Source organism: Pongo abelii, chromosome 19 (assembly GCF_028885655.2).
Source record: "Pongo abelii isolate AG06213 chromosome 19, NHGRI_mPonAbe1-v2.0_pri, whole genome shotgun sequence".
In the NCBI taxonomy this organism is placed as follows: Eukaryota; Metazoa; Chordata; class Mammalia; order Primates; family Hominidae; genus Pongo; species Pongo abelii.
Window position 1 is genome coordinate 84460835 of NC_072004.2, and position 26532 is coordinate 84487366.

At 35.1% G+C, this 26532-nt stretch overlaps 1 protein-coding gene across 1 annotated transcript in view; it reads right to left on the minus strand.

Moving 5' to 3' along the window:
- ABCA6 (ATP binding cassette subfamily A member 6) overlaps positions 1 to 26532 on the minus strand; it is a 62790-nt gene that overhangs the window by 33782 nt on the left and 2476 nt on the right. Inside the window, exons 3-16 of the mRNA XM_024234773.3 lie at positions 26084 to 26288; positions 24896 to 25054; positions 23437 to 23540; positions 22440 to 22666; positions 18396 to 18537; positions 17404 to 17589; positions 12702 to 12849; positions 11045 to 11213; positions 5940 to 5998; positions 3401 to 3511; positions 2786 to 2961; positions 1633 to 1752; positions 1237 to 1375; positions 199 to 289 (exon numbers count right to left, since the gene is read on the minus strand). Coding sequence (XP_024090541.3) covers positions 199 to 289; positions 1237 to 1375; positions 1633 to 1752; positions 2786 to 2961; positions 3401 to 3511; positions 5940 to 5998; positions 11045 to 11213; positions 12702 to 12849; positions 17404 to 17589; positions 18396 to 18537; positions 22440 to 22666; positions 23437 to 23540; positions 24896 to 25054; positions 26084 to 26288 — 2036 coding nt within the window. The remainder of the gene's footprint in view (positions 1 to 198; positions 290 to 1236; positions 1376 to 1632; positions 1753 to 2785; positions 2962 to 3400; positions 3512 to 5939; positions 5999 to 11044; positions 11214 to 12701; positions 12850 to 17403; positions 17590 to 18395; positions 18538 to 22439; positions 22667 to 23436; positions 23541 to 24895; positions 25055 to 26083; positions 26289 to 26532) is intronic.

Consider the following 26532-nt stretch of genomic DNA (forward strand, 5'->3'; position numbering starts at 1 on the left):
TATCATGCTGAAATGTTGCCAATGATTAACATTGTAAAGACACAGGAGGAAGGAAAGTAGGAAAAGTATTCAGGAAACACTGATCAATCCAGTATGGTAGAAATGAAGCATAAGGCCAGTTCTGTTTCATAATTGTCCACCTTTTTCATATACCAGTATTGCAAACACATAAATCCAATCTATTCCCAAAGTCTTTACCTTAGGTGATATCCAAGACCCCACCTTCTTTTCAAAAAGATAGAAGAACCTGCACACTTCAGTCTCCCATTGGACATGATCACTTTTCTATCTGAATGAAAGAAATCAAATGAGAAAATATAGTGGGGGTCATTTCTTCCTTCTCTAGTAAAGAAAGACGAGGAGCCAAGGCTCAGAAGTGCAAAGGAGAAGTATTCAACAGGGTATAACTAGATCTAGTGTGCATTTTAACATTTGAAATACACATTAAAATCGATGCATTTAAAATGAACTCATGATATTATTCAGCCATAAAATAGAATGAAACCATGTCTTTTGCAGCAACATGGATGGAACTGGAGTCTATTATCATAAGTGAAACAACACAGAAACAGAAAGTCAAATACTGCATGTTCTCATTTATAAGTGAGAGCTAAAAAATGGGTACACATGGACATACAGTTTGGAGTAATAGACACTGAAGACTCGGAAGGGTAAGAGAGTCAGAGGGGGATGGGGAATGAGAAATTATTTAATGGGTACAATCTATATTATTTGGTGATGAATACACCAGAAGCCCAGACTTCACCACTACATAATATATCCATGTAACAAAACGGTACTTGTACTCATTAAATTTATACAAATAAATTAAATTTAAAATAAAATAAGCTCATGAACACCAGTCTATCTGCACCTTCCAATACTTTCTGAAAAAAAAACCACATAAATTACATGGTATACTGTATACTCTGATGCTAAAGAATGAGTGTCTATTTTTCAATTAAATATATATAAAATAAGATTTGAATGTTTACATTAATTGATAGCTGATCTAAAAAAAAAGGTAATCAGAATTTTTCATTAGTTGTCACTACCTAGCAAATGTACAACCAGAAAGGAATTCCACAGTGGAACTAGACTCCTGTCATCCTCCTGACTGCTATAGAATGTAGGAACATCACCGTAATGAGAGTAGGGCTCTTACCCTTGGAATAGACCTTGCTTCTAAATTCCCCAATTGCATCATGGTAACACTGAGATAAAACCAACAATTACCAGCCAGGATGTCAGCCTCATCCATGGACTGGGTACTGAAAAGGATCACATGATCTGCTCTACGCTCTCTCAGGAGGCTCCACACTTGATCTCTGGAAAAGGGATCCAATCCAGTAGTTGGTTCATCTAAGAGCAAAATCTACAGAGAATGAAGATACATAAAATATGTCTCTCTTTCACATGAACTGTATCCAGAAGATAGCATGAAAAACAATAAACACCATAAAATAATAACCATCCAGCCATTTTTCTCCAATATACTTCTATTTATAGTTAAACATAGCAGGTTCTCTCTTGATGCATTACAATGAAAGCTCTACCACTTTTAGTGGTAAAAGAACTTGACATTTTGCAGACATTCGACCTGCTTCCTTCCCCATGCATAATCTCACTTACTTGAGGATCTCCTAAAATGGCAATCCCAAAAGTCAGCTTTCTTTTCTGTCCTTCACTTAAATGTTTAGCAAGGTTATCTTGAATGTTTTGCATGTCCAATTCCAATAATATTCGTTGTACCTATATGAGAAAATACACAACTTTTAAAATCCAAAATGAAGAAGACATTTATGCAGCCAAAAGACACATGAAAAAAATGCTCATCATCACTGGCCATCAGAGAAATGCAAATCAAAACCACAATGAGATACCATCTCATACCAGTTAGAATGGCAATCATTAAAAAGTCAGGAAACAACAAGTGCTGGAGAGGATGTGGAGAAATAGGAACACTTTTACACTGTAGGTGGGACTGTAAACTAGTTCAACCATTGTGGAAGTCAGTGCGGCAATTCCTCAGGAATCTAGAACTAGAAATACCATTTGACCCAGCCATCCCATTCCTGGGTATATGCCCAAAGGATTATAAATCATGCTGCTATAAAGACACATGCACACGTATGTTTATTGCAGCACTATTCACAATAGCAAGCACTTGAAACCAACCCAAATGTCCAACAATGATAGACTGGATTAAGAAAATGTGGCACATATACACCATGGAATACTATGCAGCCCATAAAAAATGATGAGTTCATGTCCTTTGTAGGGACATGGATGAAGCTGGAAACCATCATTCTCAGCAAACTATCACAAGGACAAAAAAACCAAACAGCACATGTTCTCATTCATAGGTGGGAATTGAACAATGAGAACACATGGACACAGGAAGGGGAACATCACACACCGGGGCCTGTTGTGGGGTGGGGGAAGGGGGGAGGGATAGCGTTAGGAGATATACCTAATGTTAAATGACGAGTTACTGGGTGCAGCACACCAACATGGCACATGTATACATATGTAACTAACCTGCACGTTGTGCACATGTACCCTAAACTTAAAGTATAATAAAAAATAAAAAATAAATAAAATCCAAAATGATTCATATTATACAATTTTAACCACTCATTAAAACAGTCGATATTTGTTATGGGACCTCTTTGCCTAAATTTTATTCATAACAGGGCAGATAAATCATTGAAGAGATTTCTGTGGTCATGATTTAATTTGGTAAGTGGTTGGCAGGTCAGTTAATCCAAGCATGCCCTCCTACCTGTTGTTCCATTTCCTTTGGATGAATCCCTTTTATTTTAGCAAACAGGCTGAGGTTTTCCTTCACGGTGAGTATGTCAAACTGAACATTGAATTGAGGACAGACGCCGGTTATCTTTCTGATTTCCTCCAAGTCTTGCATTTCAGAGAGATTTTTATTACGGATGGTAACTGATCCTAAGAATAGAAGTTAAAAATAAAATTGGCAAGATAATACATTTTATTAATATTCATAGATCTCATTTAAGAAAATATTGGCATATGTTCACAAATGTCTAAAATGATTTGTGAACTAATTATTCTTGACATAAATATATGCTTATAGAACTGCACATTTGTGAACACAATTTGTGAACTACTAATTATTCTTGTTACAAACATATGCTTATAGAACTGCACATTTACCCTGAAATATCACACAATGGAATAAAGATAATAATTTTTATAAAATTGCAGAAATATGAAGTATATTCAAAATTATGTAGCTCTTGGAAACAACTTTAGATAAACATTATTTCTCTTAAGCCATCAAATTTAAAATTTAAAATGTGAGGCATATGCTTGATCTCATCTATTATAAGACATCTTGCCTTTGAGAAATTTCTTTTTTACTCACCTTCTGTTGGAACAGACAATCCATTAAGAATATTTAGCAGTGAAGATTTGCCAGCTCCACTGTGACCCAGGATTGCCGTGATTTGACCTTCATATATGTCAAAGAGCAAGCCTATTTTTAGAACAAATTATTAGAACAAATTGTTAACAAATTATTAACAGTATAAACAGAAAGGCATTAGACAGGTCTGGTCCCAACACAGAACAAGGCTATTTAGTTTAGTGGCATATTTCTCAGCATTTCAATACTTTAAAATACACAATGATCAATATTTTGCTAATTGCCAAAATAATATGTGACAGAACTATAATAATTAAAATAATATGTTACTGGTGCAGGACATAGTGACCAATGGAACAGAAGTCTAATATGAACCAAAGAAAATATAAAAATAAAGATTAATAAAATGACCTTTCAAATTTATTAGAAAGATGGTTTATTTAATAAATAATATTGGGACAACTAAACAAATACATTAACAAATTTTATGTTTGTAATTTTTTTTTTTTTGCAACAGGATCTCATTCTGCCACCTAGACTGGAGTGCAGTGGAGCAATCACAGCTCACTGCAGCCTCCATGTCCCACACTTAAGCAATTCTCCCACGTCAGCCCCCTGTAGCTGAGACTATTGGCCCACGCCACCACACTTGGCTAATTTTTGTATTTTTAGTAGAGACAGGGTTTTGCCATGTTGCCCAGGCTGGTTTCAAACTCCTGAGTTCAAGCAATCCACCCACTTTGGGATTTACAGATGTGAGCCACCATGCCTGGCCTGCAGTTCTTAAATGGAAAGTATACAGTGTTTTCCAGGGTAAGAGGGAAGTGATACTGGCTGTTGGGACTGACCCATAGTAACTGGAAAAATTAAATAGAAGCCTCAGTTTCCTCATCTGCAAAGTGAGAGATATATTAACATGTCTTTCACAGGCCTAAATGTAAAATGGTACATGTAAATCACTTAGAATAGTTTCCCGCACGCACCAAGTCCTCAATGAAATCTAAGTGTTTATTGCTATTGTTGTCGTTGTCATTATTATTCATTATGTATTGCTTGTGGGAGTATGACTTTTTATGATTTTAGAGGGAAATAATTTGAAATATGAATCAAGAATCTTGAAAGTATGCTTCCTTTGAATAATTCTGCTTCTAGAAATTTATATTCAAGAAACAATTTATGACATTTACAAAGATTGAACAAGGCTGTTCATTCTAGTATTTTTTATTACACTAAAAATTGGAAACAAATTGAATCTCATACATTGGTGTGTTAATAAGTTAGTCATGGTATCCATATAATGGAATGCTACTTAGCTTCTCAAAAGTAGGCCATAGATAAAAGATTTCAAAAGTGTGTCCCAAAGGTGTTGCGGATGTGCTCCAGAAACTAACTCCATGAAGAAGGAAGAGGAGGCGAAGGGAATGCAACTTCTTCCCTGATTTCCCAAAGAGCAGCTACACTTGGTTTGAATTCATAATCATATTTTTAATGTATTGATGTCCAATGCTTTTAATTTTTTAAAGTGCTGCTATTTTTAAAATGAACAAAATTCTTAAAGAAGTTTTTTGTTTAGACAAAAAGAAGTTCATGACTTGATGAGCACAAAGGTAGTTCAAAATGTGCTCCAAAACTTTAAGTAATCAATTTAATATTATATCAGTATCTCCTGAGCTAACATTAAAGACAGAAATCACAGCTCTAGATGGTATTTGATGAGAGAAACCTAGAGAGAGAATAAAATTGCTCATACAAATACATTAAATTCTCAAAGACCTAATCTAAAAGCAATGAAGAAGACTGAATTAAAGGATGCTGTATTTATTAGAAAATACACGCAATATAAACACAATGGTCAGAGAACTCTCCACTTCTGGAAGGTTCATGGCTCCTCTTTTTGAGCTTTTAAGGCTTCTGTCTTTTATAAAAAATCATTTTTATTCCTCCTAAAAATTATTTTTAATAAAAATAAATAGTCCTCCATGAAATCTAGCTACTCACTTTGATATTTGCTTAAACATCTGTTATAGAAAACTGTATGTTAGAATATTTTGTATCAAATTGTCTTTTTTCATTTCAAATTATAACTTACGTTTGTTATAGGATATTGGCTTGTGAAATTTAATTCATAGTCAATGGTTTTACTCATCTTGCTTTAGTTAACCTCACCAGTACATATAAACTATGTAAATTCACTGGCTAGTATAAAACCTTTATCAGATTTCAGTCTAGATGTTCTTTCCTCACAGTGACAATACATAAAATATTGCTCATAGCAGATTAATCTTTAAAAACAAAGAGAAATTGCATCTTTCATTGTATGATACCATTTTTATAAATTAATAGATCCATGAAATATCTGGAAGAATTTTACAGCACATTCTTAATCATGATTAATGTCCAAGTGATAGCATTAGGTTATTAATATTCTTTTTTCTTTTGCTTATCTACATATTTCAAATTTTTTCACATTGAATTGTTTCCCTTTTTTTATAATAAAGAAATAAGTGAAAGAATGAAATGTTTCAATGTTTTTCTTTACCTTTCAATGCTTCCACTCTTCCAGACTTTCCTTTATATTCCTTCTTAACATTTCTGATTCTGAAATAACAAAAAGGGTGCTTACTTAGCCAACACAGAAGTAAAGATAGCACAGGCCATTTATAGCCTTAGTCATAGTGATAGCTGCAGCCAACCACATTATGTGAAATAAGGGATGGCATAAACAGTCTATTCAGAAAGAAAAAGACCTATTTTTGATTACTCATTTCCCCTGAGGTAGAAAATAGAGGAGTCTCTCTCAAGTTACAATTAAACTACTAGTATTTTGCCTAGAAAAGTAGAATGCTGTGTAATTATCCTCACTTTCTTCCTCTAGCTTTAGAACAGTTGGTTCTTCCGCCTGTTCAAGATCAGCTCATTTACCTGAGGTCTTGAACTGGTATCCTGCATCGTCTCCAAGTCTTGCTTATTAGTTTATTAGTCAGACACTCTGTCACCTGCATCTTTTATAGTGTCCTCTCTAATAGCTCCTCTTTGAACTCACCTCTACTTTGGACACAATTTAATTTCTCTCTTCCCTGTATTGTACAAAATTCTCAAAGTAAACTTGCCATTGTAAACTTGCCATTTTCACTTCCTGACCTTTAATTCCTCTTCAATTGCACTCTGATTTCTGAACTCACCACTCCAGTGAACCACTTCATAATGAAATTATTAGCGACCTCCTAATTATAAAATACAACAAATACTTTTCCATTCTTACATATTGGATTATGAGTCACTGTTGATGACTTTCTCTTTGTTAGTGGTGACTTAATTGCTTTGCTTCTTATTTTTCTAAATGTTCCTTCTCTGTTTTCTAATAAAGTCGTCTTCCTTCATCAGACACATCAGCTTGATGTTCCACAGGTTCTCCATGTATATGATGGATCTTCTCATTTGAGACTCTCTCCAGAAGTTTTCTCATTGGATTTTTTGTTTTAACATCAACCTAATGTTGACCCCACCATTTTCATTGATCTTTAGCCTCACACATCTAATGGTTTGCTGGATAGATAGTCTCTCTGTCTCTGTCTCTGTCTCTGTCTCTGCCTCTGTCTCTCTCTCTCTCTCTCTCTCACACACACACACACCCCACTCTTAATCAGTGGTTATCAATTGTGAATACACATTAGAATTCCATAGAGAACTGATGCCTGAAAACAACCCTCAGAGATTCACACTATATTCACATTAATTACTTCTCTGCAGAGTTCACAGAAAAAAGAAGATTCACATTAATTGATCTGGAGTGATGAGTTTTTCTTGGCAGTGAAGGCTGAGGATTGGGATATTTTAAATGTTCTTCCAAATGAGTCTAATGTGAAGCCAGGTTTGAGAATTAACTGCTCTAAAACTGCATATCCAGAACAGACTTCACTGCATTGTCACCTAAACCCAATCCCCCATCACGCTGGATCTTACTTGGCAGCATGGACATTCAACTACTCTCTTCCTGATTCTCACTCAGATTCATCACCCATCCAACCTGGTATCGTTTTTGTAAAATTTAACTCTAAAATAGTTCAAGTCTTGGGTCCCTTTTAAGTCTTCAACTATTCTTCTCTTGTTCACTGCCTCTAGTTCTTTTCCCTACTTTCAGTTTATTCCCCTAGAATCCATGCTTCACACAGGAAACAGGGTGATTTATTTTAAAATCCATTTTATTTACTCCTCAATGTTCCTCATCAGCCTCAGAGGGAAAGTCAAGACTACTTTGTACCACATGAAGCAGCCACTCATGGTCTGTCCAGTGACATCTTTCGGCATCCTCGGCCTCATGTCTTATGTGTCAGGATCACCAAACCACCATTTATATCTTGCACAAAGCTTAGTGCTTTTTGTCTTTTCTGCTGGGTGTGTCATACACATATACATATACACATGCACTCACACACACACGTACATATGCACAAATGCACCTTTTTATCTGTCTTATTCTTAAAAGAATGTTCATTGCAACATCACTTGTCAGACCAAAAAATTAGAAACAACCAGAATATTTTTCAATGTAAGAAAAGATAAATAAAAGTGGTAGATTCATATCTTAGAATATTTTTATATAAAAATTAAAATCAATTCATTAGCCCATAGTTATCACTATGAATACATCCCAAAAAGCAAAATTCTGAGTGTAGAAGCAATATGTAGAAACTTAAGTACAGTCTGATACCATTTATAGATTATATTAAAAACGCCCAGAGCTATATCACATATATCTATATCACATATTGATTAGGGCAATAAGTGTATGGTGCAATATGTAAATATATGAATGGAAAGTGATAACACCAAATCCATTATAAAGGTCAATTCTGAAGAACGATGGAGAAAATATTTTAAAGAGATCAAAAGGGACTTTAAATACACATATAATATATCCATTAAAAATACAAAGCAAATATGACAATAATGTTTACATCTGCTCAACCCAGATGGTGAATATGTCAGTTTTAAAAGCCTAAATTTCTTCAGTAATTTTTAACTTTTTAAAAGAAAAATAGATGTTCTCTTCTTCGACTTCCCTAAACTAGGGTAGTTAACACTTCTATTGACTAAATAACAGTAGTTAATATCTCTATCCCTACATTTATCAGGTTGAATTTCATGTACCTATTTATTTTCTTCTCTAGGTTGTATGCTCCTTGAAAGACAGTTTATTGTTCATATTTGCAGCCCTAAAGATTAGTAAAGAACCCAGCAACAATATGTTTGTTGAATGAATGAATGAAGCAAAGTTAAAAGATGATGAGTCTCACCAGGTATTTTATTTCAGCATTTCTTTGTAAAATGGAATCCCTGTTGAAGTGAAACTTTAATGTTTTGTTTTAATAAAGAAAATTCCATTTAGGAGGAGCTGGTGTTTCCGGATTTTAGACATGAAATCAGTCATTTACATTTGGGGCAGACATTCTACCTGTGTTCTGGGAATACTGCCTGAATGGTCTATAGTTACAGGAATGCACATAGGTGTACACAATTGCCCCCAGAGAAAATGTGACTTGGGGGTTATGAATGAGGAAGAGCCAGTTGTGAATAAAAAATGTATATTTTTACAAACCCAGAATCATGATTCTGGTTAGAATTCTACAAGCTTTCATCCATACCCCTGATACATAGAGCTTAAAGATTACATACCCTGTAAGCTTTATGTATCTTAAGGGAAGAGTTCCTTTGTATATAAAGCATTTCTATATAAAGGGGAAGAGTTAATTTTTATATAAAGCAGAGACCACATAGGAAGAAAAAAATCAATGCCTTAGTGCCTTTTATATTCATACAAAATAGAATTCACACGTTGGAGTTGATTGAAAAAGATTTGACATCGTCTACAGGTGGGGAAGAGTAATGATGCTACTAAGAAATGATCACTGTGAAGAAAGAAGAGATAAAACTTGTGGATTGGAAACGGCATATACTGTTGGATGGTCGAAAGGCAGTTTTAGACTGCGTTGCAGCCCCAGGCCTGCTTTAACAGTCAGTGAGTGTGTACCACCTTGTCATTAAAGAGCTACAACATTGACCGCCTAAGCCTATTTTCTTGCTTTGGTGTGGATCTGGGGTGAGGTGCCCCACAATGGAGCCAAAAGCTTTAGTGAATAGTCCTTGCATCAAATGACTTTCTTTCCCCGGTTTGTCAGTAGCCTCAGGTCTCCACCTGAGTTAAGAATCCAGACCAAGTGACAGGTGTGCCCAGTCAACATTGTACACATTGGCTAGGTTTGGAGGCACAGTGGGGGTGTGGGAGAAGAGGGGAGAAGTCGGGGGAAGGTGGGGGTGGAGGACATTTTACTTTCTTTCCTAGGCCACTAGGCAGCAGTAGAAGAACAAAGAAAATTTTGAGGTCTTTGTAAGTAAAAGGTTTTTTTAGAAGATTGGATCTGAGAATTATTATAATTTGAATAATAATATAATACAATATTGTTTTGTGCCCTCAACTGGTAAAGAATGATTGATGACACTGGAACTGAGTTTTGTGGAATTATTCCTCACTTGGCCTTTCTCGTTTGGATAGATATTTTCTATAGAGCTGGTACACTCCTAGCTAGAGCAGAGGAAGCGCTGTTGCCCCTCTCAGAAAACTCAAACAGAAAACTGGTTAAGAACTAGATGGAGGAAGCTTAGGTATATGGGTTAGGCCTGTTTGTCTTGGAAATATTTCACTTCCTAGCTATGGTTCTCTATTTATTAATTTTTCTTTGTCTCTTGACATCTCAATAGTATGTTAAGAGCATAGACTGTAGAGCCAGACTATCTGGATTACAATTCCAGTTCCCCACTTGCGAGTTGTGTGATATTGGGTAAAAGGCTTAAGCTTTCATTGCTTCACTTTTTGTATTCTCAAAATGGGGAAAATAAAGATACCTACCTCGTAAGCTTTTTGCGCGAATTATGTGCAAGTCAGGTACATAGCAGTAAGTAAACATCTGTTAATAAATAAACGATTGCTATTTAAAGCACTGATCCATTAACTTTGTACCAAACTTTGTAGAAAAATCTACAAAGCTATTTTGAAATCCACGATACTTGGGTTCAATCCCAAAACTGCTGAGTTAGAATCCCTGGCTAAAAACAGATATTCTAACTGCTCCTCATACAATTCTGTTATATACCAAATCTCATAACAACCCTACAAAGTCAATATTAATCTTGCTTCATAAAAGCCACTGAGACTCATAAAATTTAGTCATTTTTCCCAGATTACACATCAAATGAGAGACGAGGGTATTAGGATCTAAGAATTTCTGATTCAGAATTTCTCACTTATTCCAACTTACCATATAAAGCCAGATGAAACCATGGAGAGAAGCGTCCACAGGATGAAAGGATCAAGTATAAAAGAGAGGTGGGCACAAGAGAAAGAGGCAGAAAGGGGGGCAAGGTGAAGTGCGGCTGGATAATATGATACGGAGCTGATAAACAAGGAAGATTTTCCTTTCAAGTAACAGAAGAAATTGGTGGTGATGGAAATGGAGCAGTTCAAAGTGCCATTGACAAAAACAAATTTCTCCTTCAATATTTTGCCTCAAGCTCACCCTGATACTCTTGGTTAATAATTCTTTAGCCTTGTGCTCATGTATTAGTATTAATTATAAGTGTGATTACCTGATGGCTTCTTTTCCTTGGAATTCAGGAGCTACTGGTTCAAAATAATCATCAGAGAGATGCTCAGCATCGATTTCTTTCTCAATAACCTTAGTATTAGTCCTTTGGTGTTGGAAACAAGATGATGAATTCAAGAAAAATAAAGGAGAATAACGGCGCTCATTTCCATCTAATTAACCAAGAGGCAACAAAATATGATCAGAAATAATAAAACAATGCGCAAAGAAGCCTTGCTCACAACAATGCAGAATGCCTTGAAGTTTTAAGCAACATAGAGACATTTTTTTCTTCTAAAACCCTATTTATTATTAAGAAGAAAACTTGATGATGAAGTAAACAATGAGAATTCAAAGGAAATAACATATTGCAAAAGCTAAACAATATAATACAGCTTTCAATAAAGTATAAATAAAATGTGATCAAAAAAAGAAAGTCAATAGGAAAGTGAAGTTCAAATACAATATTAGGTGTATGACCAGCTGAGTTGGACTCCAGCTTTTCCCTGATCAAGACATTAGTACAGATCTTAGAGCCTCTGTTGTCTACATCTGTAGAAAAGGACACCCAACAAGGATATCATTATATCTCCTTTTTTTCCAGTCTTAACAATGGGTTGCATTATCCTTAATAATAGGCTCATGAAAAACAGATTTGTATCTCCCAATAAACATATTTATTAAATTTTTTAAAAATGTGATCTAAAAGGTATTTAGGAGAATGAATGAAACCAAATATTTGGGAAGACACAAAGCCTTAATATAGTGCATAAAAATAATTGTAGACATGTTTGTGAACTGAAATAATTTGACCACAGCAACATAATTGAACATAATATTGAAATCTATATATTCCTGCTTAGGCATGAATACATGGAGAAACTGTATTTGTTTAGAATATATTTATAGTGATATTTTAAATATATTTTTCCAGTTTAAAAAATGAAGTTGAATTGATTATTAAGGGCCTTCATATATCAACCAGAAGTCACAGAAAGACAGGAATATATACAAGTAAATACATAGAAAACCTAGAAGACAACCTTAAATAGTGGAAGGAACATATCAAATAAGAGGATAAACAAGAAGATTGTGCCAGAAAAAAAACTTTCTGATTCTAGAATGTGTGAAAAAATTCTGGGCCTACGTGACATTTTTGGTTGTTTGCAAGACAGTTTAACTGGGCAATCAATATACTTTCGTAAATATGAACAATATATAAAACATTTTGAGAATGATGCTGAACACATATTCATGAGAAAGCTCTTCCACAGTATAATGGCCTCCCGCCAGCCAAACCACCATAAGAACTAATTTATTTTATCTTGTTTTGACATAAATCCTAATATGACCCTTTCAAAACAGGGATCCATGTTTCAGGGATCCATGAAAACCTAACATTATTTAATTACCACACAATTACAAGATGTATTATAATTATTGTTGCCATATAATTATATTGTTATAGTAAAGTCATAAGAAGAATTGTTTTTACATAAAAATTTCATTAGACCATTAAAACTATGAAGTAGAAATAACGAACTTATTAGTTTGAAATGGGAAATGTTTAATATTCATTTTAAAAGTCTATATAATCTTAAAAAATATATTCAATGTAATTAATAACTGTAGCGGTCAGAGAAAAACTCACTATTACTTACAGGGTAAAATTTTGTCAAAGTATAATGCCAATAGCAAGTAGATGAGACCATCCAAAAGCAACATAGAAAAAGTTGCTATCATTGTATATGAGTCTCCTGAAGGGTCAGGAAAAATTACACCATTCAAGTTATAATCCAGTTTGATAATCTAAGATTCAAAAAATAAAAATAAATGTTTAAAATAAATAAATAAATAGCTTGGCATAGCAGGAAAAAAGTATTAATTTATTAACTAGCTTTTTCAAGAGGCACTTAGTAGTTACTAGTCAAATATATAAATAAGTAAATAAAGGTATTAGTCAAAATATTTCTATTTTACAATGAAAAATAATTAGAAAGAAACATTTATTTAATAAATACAATGTTCTAAGTATAAGAATTTAAATTATAATTCATTTGTTTGTTTTCAGAAAATCATTGCAATATTACAAATATCTATTCTGGGCAACAAAGGAAATACAAATTTTGGAAAGAATATAGGAAATTGTTGGACACCTCTAATTAGATAAAAAGAGAACTTACCTCCTTTTCTAGTTATTATTTCAAATAAAAGTTTGTATTTAGAATTTTGCCATATAATAACAGCAACTATGTTCTAGGCACTGTCCTAAGTGTTTTGTATATTATCCCATTTAATCTTCCTTAAAACCCTATCAGATAAGCAATAAGGCTTATAAAAATAATAAGATTTTAATCTGCACTTTACATATGATAAAACTAAGGCACAGTGAAGTTGAGTATCCAAAAGTGGCAAAGTGAAATTAGAACAGAGAAAGTCTTACTCCTAAGTCTAGTTCCTTACCCTGCATAGTCTACAGCTTCTCAGTCTATGTTAAAATGTTAACATTTTCATGATAAAGTTGAATTTATTCTAGGAATCCAAAATTGAGTCAACATTTGAAAATCAATCAATGTAATTCAACATAAAACATTAAATAGGAAAATAATGTGATCAATATAATAGACACAGAAAAACCATTTGGTAAAATGTGATATCTATTCATAGTAAAGAAAATATCTTCACAAACTAAGAAGATGAATTTTCCTTAATCTGGTGAATTACATGCACTGAGACCAACAATAAGCATCATACTTAATGGCACAATGTAGAAAGCTTTTATTTTGCCTGCATTTCTATTCATTATTGTACTAGAGGTCCGGACCTGTGCAGGAAAGTAGGAAAAAGAAACAAAAAGCATAAGGATTGTGATGGGAAAAATATAAGCCATCATTATTTGAAGACAACATGATTATATATGTATAAAACCCAGAAAAATATTGGGTTTAATAAGAGAATATAGCAAGAATGCTGGATAGAACACCAATGTACAGAAATCAGTTGCATCTCTCTACATTAACAACAAGTGTTTAAAAATAAGAATTTAAACATAGATGCTATTTATAATAGCATGAAAAATATCAAAAGCGTCGGAAAGAATCAAATAAAAATGTGTAAGGCCTCTACAGTGAAAACTAAAACAGGCCAAGTGCATGGATCACACCTGTAATCCCAGCACTTTGATAGGCTGAGTTGAGAGGATTGCTTTTTTGAGCCCAGGAGGTTGAGATTAGCCTGAGCGACACAGTGAGACCAACTCTCTACAAAAATTAAAAATTAGCCAGGTGTGGTGGTGTATGCCTATATTCCTAGTTACTTGCGAGGCTGAGGCAGGAAGATCACTTAAGCCCAGGAGGTTGAGGCTGCAGTGAGTTGTGTTTGTATACTCCAGCCTGTGTGACAGGGCAAGACCCTGTCTCAAAATAAAATAAAAATAAAAATAAGATAATTATTAAAGAAAATCGAAGATCACTTAAATGAATGCAAAGATATATTATGTTCATGGCTGAAAAAAGATGACTATTTTCTTCGAACTGATCAAATAATTCAACTGCATCACACTCTTAACGGCTTTGCACAGGCACATAAGTGTGTGATTATGTAACTTGATAAGCTAATTCTAAAATTTACACAATTGCAAAGAAATTAGAATAGACAAGACTCTCTTGAAAAAGAGATTAAAGAGGTAAAACTGTTACTGCCAGATATCAAGACATATGATAAAGCAAAACAATTAAGACAATGTGGCCACAGTGCAAGGATAGGTATTTTGGCCAATATATGATTGGTTGAGTTATGATAAAAGAAAGATTGCAATTCATTCAAGGAAAGGATAGTCTAGTTGATAAATTGAGCTGGAGAAATTGGATATTTGTGTAGCAAAACTAATATTGCCTCTACCTATACATGCACAAAAGTTATATTGAAATGGATTTTATATCTTAATGTAAAAGCTGAACCAGTCAATATTCTAGAAAAACAGCCAGAAAATATCTTTGTAAACTTGGTGTAGGCAATGATTCCTTAAACTGATTTTTACAAAAAGCATTCTACATAAAAGAGAAACTTGAAAAATTGGACCTTATCAAAATTATGTATTTCTGTTCATCACAGGTACCATTAAGAGAGGAAAAAAGCTAGCAACAAATAATGGGAAAATGTTGGATGTTCAACATGTGTAAGGAATTATTATAAAGCAATTGGGAGAAGATAGAAAACTCAGAGGAAAAATGGGCCAAAGAACTGGATAGGTGAAGGGGGTGGGTCACCCCTTCACAGCTGTGGGTGTTTCTCGTTGGGTGGAACGAGAGACTTGGAAAAGGAAAAGACACAAAGTGAAGAGAAAGAAATAAGGGGACCCAGGGGACCAGCGTTCAGCAGATGGAGATCCCACTGGCTTCTGAGTTCCCTTAGTATTTATTGATTACTTATCGGTGTTTTTTAGAGAGGGGGATGTGTCATGGTCACAAGACAATAGTGGGGAGAGGGTCAGCAGACAAACACGTGAACAAAGGCCTTTGCATCATAGACAAGGTAAAGAATCAAGTGCTGTGCTTTAGAAATGCATAGACATAAACACTTCAATGCTTTGTTAAGCAGTACTGCCACCCACATGTCTCACCTCCAGCCCTAAGGCAGTTTTTCCCTATCTCAGTAGATGGAACGTACAATCGGGTTTTATACCGAGACATTCCATTGCCCAGGGACAGGCAGGAGACAGATGCCTTTGTCTTGTCCCAACTGCAAGAGGTATGCCTTCCTCTTATACTAATCCTCCTCAGCACAGACCCTTTACGGGTGTCGGGCTGGGGGACGGTCAGGTCTTTCCCTTCCCACGAGGCCATATTTCAGACTATCACATGGGGAGAAACCTTGGACAATACCTGGCTTTCCTAGGCAGAGGTCCCTGCGGCCTTCCGCAGTTTTTGTGTCCCTGGGTACTTGAGATTAGGGAGTGGTGATGACTCTTAAGGAGCATGCTGCCTTCAAGCATTTGTTTAACAAAGCACATCTTGCACAACCCTTAATCCATTTAACCTTGAGTTTGACACAGCACATGTTTTAGAGAGCACGGGGTTGGGGGTAAGGTCACAGATTAACAGCATCTCAAGGCGGAAGAATTTTTCTTAATACAGAACAAAATGGAGTCTCTTATGTCTACTTCTTTCTATACAGACATATTAACAATCTGATCTCTCTTGCTTTTCCCCACAGATAGGTAATTTATAAAAAAGAAAATTCGTAATCCACTAAGCATATACAAAGGCATTCAATGTCATCAATAATTGGGGAAATGCAAATTAACACTACAATGATATATCATCGCATAACCATCAGAATAACTAAAATTTGAAAGATTGACAATACTAAATCCTGGTGAAGTGTTAGAAAAACTGGAATTCTGAAACACTGTTGATGTAAAACTAAATTGATGCTACCACTTTGGGAAAATATTTGGTGGTAGCTACTAAGATTAATATTTGTATACTCTCAGCCCCACTATTCTGTTTGTTATACTAATGTAATGAATAGAATGAAATGTCCATATTCAGTAGGAAATGTGTACTAGAATGTTTGTAGCAGCTTTATTAAAAATGCTCAAAAACTAAAAATTACCATAATCTATCGATAAGAAAATTGATAGCATATTAACACAATAGGATGCTACATAACACTACACTATAGCTACACAGAAACTATGCTCCCACCTAAAAACGTCATGCTGAATGAAAAAAGACAGATTTTCAAAAATACACTTTGTGCAGCATCACTCCTATGAAGTTTAAAACATGCAAAACCAAAAATTTTATTTAGGAACACATACTTAAGTGGTAATGAAAAGCAAAGAAGTGAATATCATAACATTTTTACCTTTGCAAAGGAGTATTCTGAGGGGTTTGTGACTGGTGGTGACATTCTATTCCTTGATCCAGTTCATGGATACTTTGATTTACTTTATAATTATCTGTTAAACCATACTTGTGTTTGGAAAGTTTTTCATATTCATAGTTTATACAATAAAAGTGGGTTCATGTACAACAATTTTAATAAACTAGCAGATATTTTCATTATGTTAAATGAATAGTAATAAAAGTAAATATTTGTACATAGGAAAAAAACCTAGAAGAAAATACTTCAGAATGAAAATATATCTGAGCGGTGAAATCTGAAGGATTTTTTAAAATTTAAGTTTCTTTGTGAGGTGACTTTTCTTCTACAATGTAATAATAACATTTTAAAGTTTAACTTTAGAAAAATTGTTTAGAATAAAAGCTCTTAGTTTGAGTAGTGCTGATCCTACAGGGTATGAAGTATCTACTTCTTTTGAAATTTCAGTAATAAACCAATTAACTAGGCTCTTACCTGAATCATTCCAGCAGTAAAGGCAAAAGGGCTACAAATATTCAAAATCCACTCCAGAGATGAAGGAAGTTGTTCATAAAAAACAGTGAATCCCAGACATCCCCAAAAGAGGGTAAGGAGAAACACAACCAAATTGGTGAGGACAGCTTTCTTTAACAACACACTCATCAGGAACACCAAAGCTACCTGCAAGAGAGAGAAGACATTCAGCTGTTATAAAAAATATTTAGCTTACTGAGAATCATTGGCAGCCCAATCAAATAAGGATTTTTATATCATAACATAAATATTTATCAGTGAGAAAGTGGTGAAAATATTAAGGTATAATGAGTCTGTTCTTTCCTCAACTTCTCTTGAAAAAGGATCCTTATTTGTCCTACTCAAATGCCAGGCTTTTGTTGCTGAGGAAAGGGTGGGGGAAAAGCTGGAATAAGAGCTGGGGATAGGGTAGAAATGCAGACTTGGGTCTAAATTAATGTAATGAAGCTAAATTAATGTAAGAAGGAGCATCTACATACTTTCTGCAGAAAAAAACCTGGAAGGTGGAAATTAGAGGTCCTTGTTCAGAGAAGGGAGAGCGGAGTGAAATAAGAAGTGAGTATGAGACAGAATATTAGAGGGAGAAGAGATATTGTGATCAGCTACCATGTGATGGGCACCCTTAAGGGAAAAAAAATTGGGTCCACCCCTCAAAAATAACCTCAATAATCATACAGAAAAGCCTTTGATATTTTAGAGTCAGCATTGTTTTTTCTTTTTGATACATCATTTCATTAGTTCAGACCTTTATGCAAAAGGCAGGTCAAATTTTATTTTGATTACATAATTTTTTCACTCCATAGAAACTATCTCAAGTACACACAAGGACACACACATGCACACACACAATGGACATGAAAGTAGTGACTGCAGTAACCTACTAGGGCATTAATATTAGCTACATATAGCTAAGATCTAAAGCAGAGAAAGTGGTAATAAATGTATGAACTTACCAAAGATAAGCCATATAAAAAAAAGAGTATAAATATGACCATGAAGCCAGTCATGACTATAATTTGGGTGAATGTTACGATAATTGTAATGAATATGGAAATAATAAAGATGAAGCCAGCATAGATTAGACCCCAGGAGAGCCTAAATAAAGACAAAAAGTTATATAAATTATGTTAACTTATTTACAAAGTATTTAATATATACAAAAGCATTTAAGAACAATGTAACGACTACCCTTGTACCTTCTAGATTAATAACTATACTGTTAATCCTATAGCAGAAGTTCATTGCATATCCTTTTTCAATCACAATTCTCCTTCTTTATAATTGCCATTCATTTTCATTACCTTTACCACATATGCACACAGAGATGATAGATACTGAACACTGGTACACGCACCAACCAATAAAAAGGATGCCAAGGCCAGGCGTGGTGGCTCATGCCTGTAATTCCAGCACTTTGGAAGGCCAAGGCAGGCAGATCATTTGAGGTCAAGGGTTCCAGACCAGCCCGACCAACATGGTGAAACCCGTCTCTACTAAAAATGCAAAAAAATTAGCCAGGCATGGTGATGCATGCCTGTAGTCATAGCTACTCGGGAGGCTGAGGCAGGAGAATTGCTTGAACCTAGGAGGCAGAGGTTGCAGTGAGCTGTGATCACGCCACTGCACTCCAGTCTTGGCGACAGAGTGAGACTCCATCTCAAAAAAAAAAAAAAAAGGATGCCAAAATTAATTAAGTGACTGTAAGCACAGCTGGGCCATTGTGCCTTGTTGGTACCTACGTGTTAGGCAACAGCTCTGTGTGCATGTATTGTGTAAATAGTATGACTATTGTATTAAACAGTATCAATAATATCATATGTATGTATTATTCTGCAAGTTGTCTTTATCAATCAACAATATTATACACTTCTGTATAATATTTCATTATGAGAATATGACCCAAAATTCTGCTGCCCATGGAAATTTAGGTCGTTTTCCATTTTTTTCTATTACAATGCCAAGAACATTCTCGTAATTGTCTTTTTTGAGAAAACTGTACAAGAGTGTTTCTAAGCATTTTATAACTTCAGCTTTGTTAGATATTGCCATACCATCCTAACTGTAGAATTGGAAGCAACTTAAAAGCCTCTGATCAATCAAGTAACTCTATAAACACTGGGGCAGTTGATAATTTGACTATCCATGGGGATCTCAGCAGGCAGCACCTCCAGTCTCTTTCGTAGTAGAAAATCGAAATTTCGCAACTTTACTAAGCCCATTCTATTCTCTCTATTCCTATTCATGATTTCTTCACTTAAATTTGTATAAAGTATGCTGCACCCTTAAATATTTGCACGATTTTGCTTTAGAGGTGCTAGTGTTGATATTTTTATGAAGTGGTTATTAAGAAAGAGTATTCAATCTTAGATCTAACAAGACTATAGAGTGTTTTAGCCCAAGTGTTTCACTTTATAAATAAGGAAACTGTAATCCCTATTATTTGTTAAGGGGTTTATCCACAGTCACAAAATAAATTGGTGACAAAGTTCATGAAGTTGCAGGCCTCATCTCTGTCCAGAGATCTTTCATCCACTTAACATTGACTAATTAAATATTTGAGAATTCAATAGCTGAAGCATATAGCACAAGTATTAAAACCAGGACTTTGCATCAATATGTCCCAGTAGAACATGTTCACACCATAGTTACTGGTTATTTGACTTCTTTTTAAATTTCATGCCATTACAATGATTAAGCCTGTGTTAGAAACATCAGCACTTTTAAAAAACATATCACATTCTGTAAAACCCACTTCCTGAATTCAGAAGGGAACTACTTTAGGTAGGAATTGAAAAAACACAGGATATGAAAATTACAAATGAAAGAAATTACCTAGAAATTGCCACTACTTAGAAAAAGGAACCACTTGCAGGGGTGGAGTGGAAAGTGAGATGTTAATAAGTGTATAAAAACTATCTTGCTAAAAACAAAGCAATTCAGACACTATACTTAAAGAATAAATACTAATTACATTTCACATTTATTACATGGGTAAAAAAATTGTCATAAAGTTTATTTCCACTAGATACCCTGCACTTAGTAGAAACATTTCAGAATCTTTTTTCTTCTTAGTTTTAAGGACGTATATATGAATTTATTTTGCTAAGTTTTTAGGTTACATACATACTAAGAATCACTTATCGTGAGAATGAATTCACACCCAAATGTCCCACACCTTTCTGACTTTAATGTACAGTTGACTCATGCCTCCCTGGTCTCAGGTGACTGCAGGGACACTGTCCCATAGGACATGCCCTGGACAGAAAGAAGGCCTCTTTTACAGGGGTTCCCTCCTAACAGACTCCAGGGGAGGCTCTAAGTCCATTCTTTTGTATTTCCCAAAGTTCCACTGCAAAAACTTCTTCTTCTGTCTTTTTTATTTGAAGACACAGGTCCCTCTTTTTCTATCTTACAACTTACGTATATTAGAATTAAGATTCTCTCCATTAACAAAATATATTTTATAGAAAATTAAAAATTTACTGGACCATAGTTTTATTTCAGGTAACACATGGCTCACAAGGAATTGTTCAATACATAATTTCTCATCCATTCCAGGTAGTTCCAAAACCATAAAGAGTATTTGCTTGACATAGGGCATAGATAGAAAAACATCTCCCAGGATTTAATATAACAAATGTTATATTTCTTTTGGGGTATTATTTTTCCTTTTTTACTTTTTCTAGACAGACAGTATGGATTTTGTCACTGATAGTATTGCAAAAGCCTTTTGGAAGCTTGGAGCTTGTATGATTTGCATTCCTATCTGCTATTCTTACTTACTGATTATTTGCTAGGTGTTTTGTTTTTGTTTTTGTTTTTGTTTGTTTTGTTTTGTTTGTATGTTTGTTTGTTTTTATGGAGTCTCACTCTGTCACCCAGGCTGGAGTGCAGTGGCATGATCTCAGTTCGCTGCAGCCTCTACCTCCCGGGTTCCAGCAATTCTCCTGCCTCAGCTCCCAGGTAGCTGGGATTACAGGCACGCACCACCACACCTGGCTAATTTTTGTATTTTTAGTAGAGATGGGGTTTCACCATGTTGGTCATGCTGGTCTCAAACTCCTGACCTCAGGTGATCCACCCGCCCGGGCCTCCCAAAGTGCTAAGATTACAGGTGTGAGCCAGTGTGCCTGGCCTGTTTGCTAGGTCTTTATTTCCACTCCTAATTATTTGTCTTTATTATGACACAAATACATATCTATCTACCTACATACATATATACATACATCAGTGTGTGTGTACATATATATGTGTATGTATATGTACACACGCTCATGTATGTATACATATGTAATGTATGTAAATATGTACATATAGCACATATATATGTGTACATGCACTCATTATTTCAAAATCACTTTACATTATACGTGGAGTGGGGGGCAAGATATAAATATCAATATATAAAGCAAATGCCCTTGCTAAGGTCTTCTTACATGCCAGCCTTTGTGTTGTACGTCCTAGGTATATTATGTGGGCTCTCTCATTTAATTCCAACATATAGTATTTACTTGCTCCAAAGAATCTATGCCTTGTGGCCAAATCCCTGAACACAAGTCAACTTTTATAGGATTATACTCTCTTCAACATGAGAAAGTCTGGAGAAATCAACTGTTAACTGTAAAGAGACCAGGCGAGCAAAGAAGCTGCAGTCAGTGCACTTGGGTTAGAGTCTCAGCTCTGGCACTCACCCTCCATCTCATGTTGGGCAATTCTCTTATTCTCTTTGAACTTCATTTTCCTTGCTTATAAAATGAATGGCAGTTCCTCTATGTCAGGGTTGGCTTAAGACATTCATGGCACAGAAAAATTGCTCAGCACATTATAAGCACTATTTTGCATGGCAAAATTTAGCAGACTAAGTAAAAAACCCAGAACAAAAGAAAAAGTAGCCAATGCATCAAGTTTAAACCATGATGCTCTAAAACAATAACACTTTTTCACTACTTCTTAATTTTCCTGTTTATTAATTTGCACTACTTGAATTAGTCACTCACCAGAATGCTGAATCTTGGAGACCCATCATTTTCATCAAATTCTTAGACTTTTTTCTCTCTTTTGTTACATTGAGCGATATAAAATATACAAGTGGGGAGAAATGAAGCAAGAAGAATAAAATAAACATCTCATTGTGAAGAAGATTTTTAGTTATGAAAGGTAATGTCTTCATAGTTATAGCAGTAACTGACATCAACTCCTCCATCACAGGGTGATTGGTTGTGATCTAAAGTAGAGTTTAAACAAACATAATTATTATTTAAAAGATAGAAACTGGTGAACTATGAGTAAGCTCTGTGTATTTTACTAATGTCGGTTCTCCAGTTTTTCTTACTGTACTCTAGTTATGCAAGATGTTCCCAGTAAAGGCAACTGGATGAAGGGTATATGGACTTCCTTGTACATTATATTTGCAGCCTCCTGTGACTTTACAACCACTTCAAAATTAGTTTTAAAACCAATAAAATTGGTTTTAAAGTTTTAAAATAGATATGCAATGTGTTCCTTGGTCTGAATATCTGCTTCATTATATAACCACAGGAAAATCTGATTATATATCATTGCTACGGTTTGAAAGTGGCCCCTCCTAAATTCTTGTTGAAACTTAATTCCCATTGTGATGGTATTAGGAGGGAGGACCTTTGGGGTAGTGGTTGGGTCATGAGGCTGGAGCCCTCATGAATGGATTAGTGCCTTGTAAAAGGCTGGAGGGAACTAGCTGAGGCAGTTTTTGCTCTCCGTTCTTCCATCACGTGAGGACACTTAGACAGTGCCATCTATGAGGAATGGACCTTTACCAGTCTTTGAGCCTGCCAACACCTTGATCTTGCACTTCTCAGCCTCCAGAAATAAATTTCTGTCCTTTACAAATTACCCAATCTCAAGTATTTTGTTGTAGCAGTACAAATGGACTAAGACAATTATCTTTCATCAAAATCTTGAGGTCTCTGGAAGTAGTTGACATTAATTAGTAGAACTTTTCAATCAAACACTTACTTCTATAATGGCAGTATTAATAGCTGTTTGTAAAGCCACAAATCCTCTATTCCAGTATTTGGTCAATGTACATGAAAACTCACCATATCCATCCCAGCAATGAGCTGTAAGCACAAAGAAAAGCACAGCCAACATTATGGGATGAGGGCAGTTGGAGAATATGAAACAAGTATTGAAAAGAAAACAATCTAGAGGAGACTCTACCAGTAAACTTTTTTGGTGGTGGTGTTTCGTTTTTGTTGTGGTTGTCTTTTTTTTTTTTTTTTTTTGAGATGAAGTCTCACTCTGTTGCCCAGGCTGGAGTGCAGCGGTGCGATCTCAGCTCACTGCAACCTCCACCTCCCGGGTTCAAGTGATTCTCCTACCTCAGCCTCCCAAAGCTGGGATTATAGGCACAGGCCACGTTGTCTAGCTAATTTTTGTATTTTTAGTAGAGACAGGCTTTCACCATGTTGGCCAGGCTGGTCTCGAACTCCTGACCTCAGGTGATCCGTGCACCTCGGCCTCTCAAAGTGCTGGGATTACAGGTGTGAGCCACCATGCCTGGCCCACCAGTAGACTTTTAACTACATAGAAAAAGGAAGCAAATAAATGGAAGTTTTTAATAAAGCAATTTTATTCTTGCAGACCACAGCATGCTTAGAAAGTCTTAGAAAATAAAAAGGAGATGAAAGCAAACACTCTGCTCCAGCCATAATGGACTCCTTGTTTCTTGACATTCTACACAGCCTCTTGGGAATCCATTCCCCGGGCTATATCCGGAGTGTTCCCCTAATCTTGGAAACCAAATTACACTTTTGCCCTGATTAAAGTGACTCAGTGGCTATGCCTTGCCTAGGTTTACAAGATGCCACAGGAGGTAGCACTTGAGTGACTTCAGCATCACTCTCCCATTACATTCCTTCTCATGTTCCTTGTTCAGCTATACTGCTCTTCTTCCAGATCTAGGAACAGATCTCCTTTCTCACCTCAGGGCCTTCACAATTACTTTTCTTCTATCTGAAACACAATGCTTCTAGCACCTCACACCTGCTATTCATTCTGGTCTCCCTTTAAACATCATTTCCCCAGGTAGGACTTCTCTAATCCCACTATTAGGAACCCCTGGTCTAAGTGCCCATTAAACACTTTTTCTCATACTTGTCATTGATTGTTCAATGTCTGTCTTTGCTGCTAACCTGGAGTCTCACCTGAGGCTGGGGCCTGTCAGTCTTGGTTACTCATGTGTCCTTTGACACATGCATCTGCACACTCAACACATATATGTTGGATGACTCTACAAATTTTGCAGTCATACTGTAGTAGGAACATACGATTGACCTTGAAATAAGTTCAGCAATGAAATGAGCTTTCCCTGTTTTCTCATGTGTCATTGAAAGCATCTCTGTCGCCCAACCTCCTCTGTTCTTTATTTGAAAACATGAAAAATGCCATAATGATATTTGATAAGGGAAGTCACCTGAGAAATCTTCTTTCCAAAGTGGACTGTTATATCCCTGGAAAAATATTAACTTATAAGAGAAAGTTTCATTAAAGATGATTCCCATAGCATATGGTAAATTTTCCAGAAGTATTTCGTCCATATGTGTTTTATTTGGTGCCCCAATGACACTTGTTCCTGTGAATTACAAGGTAAAAATAGACATAGAAAATTGTAACAGAGTTTTGCCACAATATAATGTAATATTCAACTGTTTCCCCATATAATTTCATTAGACTTAAATTAAAATCATTTTCCATTTAAATCAATTTTAACCCAAATGCAAGGGGGGGAATTTAATGGTTTAGATTCTACAATCAGAAGACATGCATAAGAATTACATGTTTTATTTTCATAATGACAAGTATCAGGGCAAGTTTTAGGTACACAAAAAAAATTGTGCCAGATTAAGTATGCATAAGAGAATCAGAGTACAAAAACAGAAGTAATTGTTGTAGTTAACTATACAGTCAGGGATTCCTTATTTCAGATTTACTGAAGCAAAGACAATTTACGCGACCTTTGCCTTCTGCAGAAAACAAGATTTTTAAAAAGTGACTCTATTTTCAATTGCCAGGAATGGAGGATTAAAGAGTAAATAGCCAAACTGCACCCAATTTGCCCATGAATGAAATATGCATTTTGCTTATTTTGGTTACATCATAATGATCTCATTTAGAATAAAGACTTTTAAAGATGTTTACTGATTGTACTATATTCAGAACAGAATAATCATCAGATTATTCATTTCTACTTTTCAAAGTTATGAAATTATTGTTCAATAACCATGACCTATTTTATTTATTTAGATTTTTTTTCCTGAGATACAAATCTTAATCATTGTATGCCATGTTAAAAACACACACAATTTTCAATGACTATATTCCTTCTAGATACTATCCTGCAAATCTAAAAGTATAAATCTGGGTTTAGTTATATTCCAGTAGAAATATGGACCTCCCTAAACTGGACTCCCATCAAGCTGAAAATATTTCAAAGGCTAGTTGTTGTGAGAGAAAGCAATAATCTAACCAGATTTGTATGCTATTTTAGTACTTAAGTTATTAGCATAATATATGACTGTAACTTCAAATTAATGTGTAGACAACTTATTAACAGTATATAAACGTCTATCAGTAATTCTTTTTTTGCCATGAGTACACCTACCTTTTAAAAGAGGAGCAAGTGCTGTTTTATTCATTATCTGCTGGGTTAAATTAGATATTGGTGTATACACAACCATTAAAGAAGAGCTATTAAATTTATCCACCCTTCCCAGATTCTGAGGAGCCATTCCAGGAAACTGGACATTTCTCATGGAACTGGAGAACAGAGCAATACACAGTCCTAGAAGTATTGAGAGGCCCCATTCCTGTAATGCATAAAAAAAGAAAAATAATGAATTAAGTTTGCGTTCACTTAAAGATCTCAGTTAATACAAAATACTGTTGAAAACAAATTCCAATTGTGCTATACAGTTATGTTCTCTCTGCTCTTCAAGCCTCAGAGCATGGAGAATCAAATGAAAGATAAATACTGAGACGGTAGCCACATTTATCATTCTCTAATACTAGAACAAAACTTTTGCATTAAATCATGAACTGCTGCAGAAGCCC